General features: G+C 37.7%; 1 protein-coding gene across 2 annotated transcripts in view; it reads right to left on the bottom strand.

Moving 5' to 3' along the window:
- Positions 1-768: 768 nt before the first annotated feature.
- Positions 769-9,406, bottom strand: part of SH3YL1 (SH3 and SYLF domain containing 1) — a 48,163-nt gene continuing 39,525 nt past the window's right edge. For both annotated transcript variants that reach the window (XM_074922333.1, XM_074922323.1), the window contains one exon: positions 769-1,267. In XM_074922333.1, the coding sequence (XP_074778434.1) occupies positions 1,068-1,267 (200 nt within the window). In that variant the 3' untranslated portion in view covers positions 769-1,067. The remainder of the gene's footprint in view (positions 1,268-9,406) is intronic.

Genomic DNA, 9,406 nt, shown 5'->3' with positions numbered 1-9,406 from the left:
ACTGGTTCTCAAAAACTCCAAGTCTCATTCTCACCTCTGCTTTGTCACATCAACTTTCAAGTCAATATCTGCATCTGTAAAATGAAGTTGGTTTACAAAAATGCTCAAAATTAAGTGAAAATCTGAGAATGATAGTGTTATACATTACTACTATATATGTCCTACAGAAATATCTTCCCTATTTTACTGTTAATAATTTACTCTGTTTATGTTGTAATTTATGTTGCTCTTTCCTTAAACATTAAAAAAATCTTAACTGGGAAGAAGCAGGAAGAGTTGTGCACGCTCACTTGTTAACCAGGCAGAGATTTCTCTATCTTGCTTTCCATCTGGGGAACAAGTTCCTACAGGAATCAAGGGACATTATAAGGCTATATATTTTCTGGGAGGGACCATACATGTATTTTATTAAACAAACTTTCAGAAGTGCTTAAATTCTTCAAAGATGAAGGCAACAGAAGATAAGCTATCAAACTGAACTGTTTGACTGTTACAGAGTTGTTTAAAAAAAGATCTTTGTATGTCTAACAAGGACAAACATTGGGGACCAGACCTAAAGTAGTTACTAAGAGAAACTGCAATGCCTAGAGTAATTTTTTAAATCACATACAAAGGTAATTTCTTCTTCCATACCTGCAAAAAAATATCTGTGTTTAGTAAAAGAACTCCAACTCAGAGATGCTTTGAAGCAAATTTGAGAGTATTTATTATAGAAAGAGACCATAAATTATAATTTAATAGAAATCAATATTTTTTCAGCATGTCTAGTCTTAAGTTTTTTGTAATTTTCCCCTCATATAAAAAAATCCATATAGCAAGACAGAATTGAAACTAGACACAAATTTTTATATGGCAACTTGCTCAAAAATAAAACTTTGTCATGAACTGACTATCACCTACTGTTTATTTAAGAAATAAGTTCAGGAGAAAGTTAAGGTCATTTAATGCATTTCTATTTTGTGTTAGAATAGTCTTGATCAAGAATCTCATTTAATGAATTCTGAAAAGTTAACATATGTTTTTCAGTGTAAATATATTACTGCTCCACCATTTTCTTCTATACAAATTTAGCTGTTACTTATTGCAACATAATTGGCTGGAAAGATGCCAGTTTGTCCTCCTATTCTTCCTTCCCACCAATCAAACTGGGAATCTGTTTTGGTTGTGACTGTGATTTTGTCTCCAGCTTTGAATGTCAAGTCACCTGGCTGTTGTCCTTCGAACGAATAAAGTGCTGTTACTTCTACTGGATTACTCCAAGAGTTACCTGAAGTGAAAGAAATTAAATAAAAAAAGAAATTAGGAAACTGCACATACAGTAAGTCCTTCAATATAATATTATTAAATCACAGTAGAAAACAGCGATAAAGACACCAGAATAATTCATCTGAGTATATAAACCATTGATGAAAAAAATCCTCCATTTCCACAACATTCTTATTTAAGTCAAATTTGGATTCTAGCCTATCAGCACAGTCTACTTAATAAAGTAGTATTCTATACAAAGTGAAGATAAGCAGGTATTTCTGTATGCCTCATACAGTCAGACACAGTGCGATCAAAAGCGGTGTGTTGAAGAACATGCGAGTGCTTCCTGAAAGATTCCTGAACAGAACCACTTCTGGGTGTAGTTTTGGTAGGTGTTCTGGGACAGTTTCTTCATAGAAACTGCAAAACGTAAAGCAAAGATTTTACTTTTTTTATCAATACTCAGAATGTAGAATGGTAAAATACAAAATATTCCCAGCACTTCCACTCTCTTCTCAGAGAGCTTGCAGTGTCTAGGATTTGGTGTATCTTGCATGTTAAACAAAACTCAGAAGATGTGCTAGTGGAAAGAACTGATTATGGTTTGATGTACTGGAAGTGACTTGGCTTGCACAGCACTATTTCAGACTGCATATACAAATGGCTTTTATTCTCTTTCCACCAGTCTCTTACATAACTCTTTCATGTTCAGCTGCGATTGGAGTCGTGAGTCTTCTGATCTAGTTTAAAGTCTTGGATACTATTATCCAGCCTCCATTCCTTTTTACATTTTTTTTAGCCAATATATCTCAATGTTTATTACTGTTGAACTTTTAATCTGAGTATCTTCCATTTGCTAATAATTATGTTTGTTCTCAATTCCTTTAACTGTCTGAACTATACCAGGTAGCTGCGTTTGTTTAATGTTGATTTAGAAAAGTTAAATCCCCCCCATGAACGCATCTAAAAGTGAAAAACAGACAGTGCAGTGGAAGACTAGTTAAGAGGAAACATTTACACAGTCAGGTGGGGAGATTTCAGGGTCTATTGCTCATAAGGACATGATGGCTGCACACATGCTCAAGCATGCAAGATTAAAGGCTTTTAGCATTAGCTGCACCTGCTTGCTGCCAAAACTGTGTTGCAAAAGGGGAAACCCAGCCCCTTCTTAGTCTATGCATTGCAAGTACAGAGCCAAAAGGATGGTGAAAGAAGCACTGACAGAACTTTTTTTTTGGCAGTCTGTTGTCAACAACTGATACCCACAGAACTTCTCTTCTAGTTGCTTTTATCGCTTCAAAAGAAAAGAGGAAAAATCATTTCCCCCCAAGCCTCACAAACACAAACAAATACAAAATAGGACAGAGAAGAATAATGGACTACAAATGTATGCATAAACAGCAGAGATTTTTTTTGCCAGCATCTGTCAATATTTATGTTCATTCCATAGGACAGTTCTTCCCTTTCATGATCTGCATTTGTTAAACTATCAAAGTTTAATACAAAATTATTTGGCCACATGCTGGGAGAGTGTTGGCTGCAGAGAAGTCAAATGCTGTCTTCCTTGATCAGTCTCTCTCCTGATATCTACATTCATGATCTAAAATCACAGACTGATCTAAAATCACAGACCACTATTTCCTTTGATGTGAAAACAAATCCAGATGAGAATAGCCATGTTTATCAGGTCCTTATCTCCACCAGTTACTCCTACCAAAAAAAGGCAGCAATACAGCTTTTCTAATTATCTTTTTTACTTTCATACTTGAAACCCTGACAGAGTATTCAGCAATTACATGATCTTTCTCCAAGAATTCAAGCATTTGATGCAGTCAGGATGATATGTTCCCATGCAAAATGTGGTTTGAAGCTATTTTGATTGAGGAAATCAATGCAAAACCCACAAAAGTAAAAGACACTTTGAATTTTACTCCTACTTTTAATTGAAAAATAGTAAGAAAATACTGTGGCTCAGGACACTTTAGGTGCTAAAGCATGAAAACAGTTATGACTGAGTTGCATATAAAAAGGAAGTGGGGGTGTGTTTTACCCCTGTGCCACATTCAGACAGCACGCATGGGTACATTTTATAAGTTATGATGAAGGCTACAAATTATTATATTTTGAGTTCTTAACCATATGTTTTTCCATCACCTAAATGTTCAAATGGATTATCATTCAAGAATTAGAGCTACTATATAACTTCCCAAACTATACCTGGAAAAAAATAGGTAATTGACAGGGGAAAAAAAAAAAAAAAGAGAGAGAGACTGAAAGTGCTGAAAGTGATGGTGAGAGCTTCTTTTCATTACATTCAACAGAAGTGTCACCAGCACTTCAATATGCTGGACTTGTAGCAATGGCAGCAAGTCAGTCACCTCCTCCATAGCTGAACTTGCATTAAGACTATAATTCTTACATAAACTATTGAGTATACTGAAATTCGCTCAGTAAAAGTAGGAAGAAAAATGAAGGGAAACTAGACAGAAATTAAAGCATTAAAAGGTGGAACAAAAGAACTGCATGTGAGACATTAAAGTATAGCAGTGCATTTGATGCACCACAACCATGCCTCCAATAACTGCTCTGTCATACAAACAAGATTGTTTTATGCATCTACCTTTGCACTTTTTGCCCCTGTGCAAGTGTATCTTTCCAAACAGAAATCTCAAAATACTACAGCTGATATTAACAGAGTTCTGTGTCCTTGCCCATTTGCCACCTGCTACCACTTAGAAGCATTTTCCAGCTTTATTCTTGTCAGCTATTTCATAACAATTCTTACTTAATTTTCCCTAGCAACTCTTTCCCATACTATAGATTCATTTCTCCCAAAGATTCTAATATCTATGCTTTAATTCCATATTTTTGTAGCATAAAACAGATAAAATGCATATTTATTGCCTCTAGATTGCAGCATCCCATGCCTCATATTTATATGGATCATCAAATAGTTATCTTAAATGAATACACTGTTATGAAATCTACCACATATATTATAAGGAGGAACTATTTCACATTATTGTTTTTTGATTTCAGTTTTACATAAAAGGGTTTTAAATAAGGTTGTTATAGTCAACATGAAGATTGCTGAATGCATGTATTGAATCCACATTTGCAGCTCACACAAGATGGTGCTACAGTGCTACATACAGCATACGATACTGAAATCATTGAGATTTATGAGCATGCACACTGGAATAAAAACAAATTACATTGTGGAAAATCCTTAATTAATGGTATCTGAATACACACAGCACACTTCTACAAACACAGTGGTCAAAACAGAAATACAGAAATTCTGGCTGAAGATCGTTGAGAGCAACAGCCAGCATACATATTCAGTGCTCTAGCATACATAGTTATGGCATACGCTTGATAACAAATATCCTTTCATTGACCACAATATCCTTTCATTTTTATTCACCTTTATATATCATAATGATTTGAACTTTTCGTTAAGGATTGCTGCTATGGATTAAGGGCTTGATGAGGTACAAACTAGAGTGAATTTATGGCCTCTTGGGTGCGCTGCAGTACCAGCCCGAGTGAATGAAAGAACGTTAAATCTATCGTTAATTACAGCACATTTACCACAGAATGAAAGCAATCTCTAGAAGGTTGCTACAGAACAGATAACACTGGCTACATTTCTATTAACTGTCTGAAGGGTGCCAGAGCCTTTGCTTTTGAGGCCAACTGGCATAGACTGGCCACATACATACTAGTAAATGCTCACCATCCAGAGAGAAGAGTCACATCCAAATTACCTACTGGTTTCCATACTGTTGTAACTCCTAAACCACATCTATGAATTACGTGGGAAAGTGCTAGCTGCAAATAATCCCAAGGAACTTTCTAACAACACAACCACACAGGTAACTGAGTTATAGTGCTTGGTCCCATGCCTTCACACTTTAATTGGCTAGTAGGGATAGCCACTAGTTTCACATTCTAATATGAATCTGTAAAATAGTAGTAAACCCATAGGCTGATTCTAAGACTGATTTTTAGAGAAGAACTGGCATTTCACATCATTTTGGGTTCAGCTTATTACATTCTGAAAAATTAAATCTGAGTTGAGAGACAGAATCGTACAGTCTAGCTTAGAGTCACAAATTTAATTTTACTGTCAAAGATGTATATATCCCCTAGCCATGAATGTTTGACGCTGAAGAGCTTGCAGGAGAATTAAACAAAAACTGTAAAGTGCTGGTTTTGGCCGCTGCCACAGCAATGAAGCTGAAATAAGTTTCACATGCTTGAGGTTAGTGGTGAGATTGTTGAACATCCACTTTGCAAATATCACTAATTGTCAGCAATTAGAGAGCTAGCATGATTTTCTGGGTCGTGTGCACCTACATGATAGAAACTAACACAACTATTACTGCTGGTTCTGGGTTCATCTAAACCATATTAAAGAGCTTTCAAAAAAGGAGCCCTGACTCAACTGTCACCATCAATGAGCCATCTGATCAAGGGTACTTATGACCTACAGGGTAACCCTGTTGTCGACTGTCCATATATTATGCACTTTCTGTTAAATCTCTACTTTGGTGAATGGGCTGTGAGTCTGGTTTCTTTTGAAGCTGAAAGGTTCATTGCTTCTGTTGGGATGCAACATACCATACGGAAATTTGATTGCTTAGGGAGATATATTTTGCCTTGAAACTGAGTAGTCTTTCTTACTAAAATTTTTGTGCAACCTTCAGAATGCATGGCTGTAGTTTTTGTTATTTAAAAAGCAATCTGAATGAGCAACACATTCAACATACCAACTTCTACTTTCTCTGTATTTTGTAAAGAAGTAGACAGGAGTGACTGGAACTGCCACACACAATGTTAAAAGTCAGATGAGTCTCCAGCATCGGAAATGACAGAAGTTGTATAGTGCTGCCATAAAAGCTGCACCAAAAAGTGTCAGCTTACAGAAGACCTGTAATAGAATTCTCATTGGTTAAATGGAGACCTAGAAAACTAAGCAACCATATGAACCCTGTTTGTGCAGTAGAAGTAAGAGAAAACCAACAAACAGAACAAACAATGGAAAACAACTAACAGATCTAGACAAATGGAAGCATCTATGCTTTTAAAAACAAATATATCAAGTATCAGAAAGATTTACTATCACTAGTACAGTGTTCAGAGGCACTGAAAGCCTCGGATATTGCTCATAGGTTTAGGATGAGAACTGTAACAGTGAACAAACAACAAATCTTAGTTCTCTACCCATTATGGGACACTGCGCTTTTGTTTGGAAAGGATTAGTATTAAGTTTATAATTAGAGTTCAGAAAAGAATCCAAAGTAGGCTAAAGAACTAGGTTAATTACTAGGTCCTGCAAATCTCTCAGTAAAAAATGATAGTTGGTGTCAGCAACAATGAAGAGTTTATAGATTTTAGTGTCCACACTTAGTGAATGGTCTGGACAACTCCACCTGCTAAGATATGACTGTGAGTGTAAATACTGTGTATGTATACGTATGCTGATTACATTAAACTTCCTGAAGGATGCTTGCCCCAAATTATCATACTAAAAAAGACGACTATTATCAGGCCCCAACAGGACATGTTAAAGAGGAGGACAACCATTAGCTTGATTCAACAGCTTTACAGGAGCCCGCAGATCAAGGGAGGTGATCCTTCCCCTTTACTCAGCTCTGGTGAGGCCACACCTGGAGTACTGTGTTCAGTTCTGAGTTCCTCAGTACAAGAGAGACATGGAGAGAGAAAGTACAAGAGAGACATGGACAGAATCCAGAAAAGGGCCATGGGGATGATGAAGGGACTGGAGCACCTCTCCTGTGAGGAAAGGCTGAGAGAGCTGGGACTGTTCAGCCTGGAGAAGAGAAAGCTCTGGGGGAATCTCATCAATGTCTATAATTACTTAACTGCCTGGAGGGTGGAAAGAGGATGGAGCCAGGATCTTGTCAGGAGGTGCTCTCTAGATGTCAGGAAACACTTCTTTACCTTGAGGGTGACTGAGTACTAGAATATGTTGCCCAGAGAGATGGTGGGGTTTCAATCCTTGCAGCTGTTCAAAAGCCATCTGGACATGGTCCTGGGCAACTGGTTCCCAGTGGCCCTGTCTGAGCATGGGTATTGGACCAGATGATCTCTAGAGGCCTTTTCCAACCTCCACCATTCCGCGATTCAGTAAAAAACTTCAGTGACTTTTGAAACAAAGTTACCCTGGCATATAAAAGCAGCATGAAAATTTCTAATTGGGAGAGAGTTTGAACTGGAACAGAAGAAATCAAAACTCAGTTTGATACAAATGGAAGTCACCTTGCCCAGCATCACCCCGTCTAGGCCAGACAGACCAGCCTCCCTGTCAGACACTGTGACTAGCCTGTCCCCAGCTAGGGGAGTGCACCTAGTAGGGACTCACATCTCTTTGTACATCTGTGACCTCATGATGGGGCTTTCTTGTAACATATGGGTCAGTGGGTTGTAGGGAGCTGCAGGAGCACACATAGAGCTGCATGCAGTACCTACATCTCCAACAAGAGATTTGTGCATGTATGAGAACCTGCACCTCCAGAATAGATTGTGTGTGCTCATAACCCATACTACCTGTGAGGGGAGAGGTGCAGGAATGCAGAGCTTTGTACACATAACATGCGTGCATGCCTGGAAGCACAACTGAAACTTTGGAGGTTGCATTTAGAAACCTCTTTTTGTAGTTGTCTAATATTGTGATTTATTTGCTGTAACGCTGATATTAATCCTGAATGCGTACTTCACAGATTACTGCTTATTATCTATTATTAGTGAATTAATAAAGCACTTTGATCCTGACTTTGGTTTAAGCTACATGAACTGAGCAGTCTTCCCCTGTGACAGTTCTTGCAAAAGTGTCTTCTCCTACAGCAAAGATTAGGGTTAAGGCTGAATGGCTCACGGCCATTGCTGAACTTTAACTAATAATTATAATGAAAGAACTTACTTAACTGCTGGTCTAGTAAGGAGGGCATGTATGCTTTGTGATGATAAAGCTAGGCTAAGAGCAGGAATTCAAGTATATGAAAGCTAAGCTCACTAGCAGTCCCATGAGAGGCTAATATGGCTGATATTTTTTGCAAAAGACCAGTTTAGACTAGGACTGACAGAGCCACTAGGCTACTGTTTGGGTAAAGACTAGGATCAGAGTTTAATAAAGTAAGAGCTTGAAGAGAAAGACTTATTGGTGGACAAGAATCAGGAATGAGATGAGGCATTAAATGGCAAGAGTAAATATCTTACAGATATTTCTGGATTTTCTGTGCTCATCAGCTAGATCTGGAAACTAAAAGATAACATTGGATCCTTGCAGAATGGGTGAAGGATAGAGTAAGAACAAATGTCTTATAGTTCATTCTAAGGTATATACGAGTTCCTGTACTACAGTGAAAAGTCAGCTTTAAGTATAGAACTAGAATTTGAGCATGGAATCCAGTCAACAACAGTTATTCTGCACTCACTGTTGAGAGTGGTTTGAACTGGTCCAGTTCTTACAGTAATTACTGTCGCCCCTCCTCTTTGGTATTTTCAGACTTGAATCTTACTGAGCTATATTTTGGGTAGGATCTGGGTAGGAACTGCAAGCACCAAAGAAGAGATACATTTTCTGCTAGATCTAGCACACTATGCATTAGAATGTGGAAAGCAAGGGGTGGTCAAAGGCATCAAAGTAACTATTACTGATAAGAATAGCTTCTGAAGTAGGAACTAAAGACCTAAAATTTTGACTTGAGGAATGCAGCAGCATTGGGCTACAATGATGCCTAAAAGCAGGCAGAGAAATGGCATAAGTTTAACTTTGAAGTAGGAAGGTGTACTACTAAATTCAATCTGTAATACAAGAATGGGATGAAAGCTGGAGCTGGCAAGGAGAGCGCTTTTGGTTCTGTTCGAGTTCAAAGACACACAACCTGAGAGTCAGCGGACGTATGTAAAGGATGGGCAAAGTGATAGGGCAGGAAATTAACTTTGAAGTAAGACCTTAATCTAGCTGAGAGTAAAGGAATATTGAATTTCCAAAGGTCAGAGAGAAGGATGTTGCAACAACTGAATCATAGCAGGACAAAAGTGGAAAGGGATAGAAAAGACTGCATCTTTGAAGGTATTCAGAAAACAATTTGTAGGACTCATTGCTCAGAAAGTGAGAACTTCTAAA

The sequence above is a fragment of the Athene noctua genome, chromosome 1 (genome assembly GCF_965140245.1).
Source record: "Athene noctua chromosome 1, bAthNoc1.hap1.1, whole genome shotgun sequence".
Lineage (NCBI taxonomy): Eukaryota > Metazoa > Chordata > Aves > Strigiformes > Strigidae > Athene > Athene noctua.
Note: the sequence above shows the minus strand (reverse complement) of the source record. Positions and strands in the feature narration are given on the sequence as shown.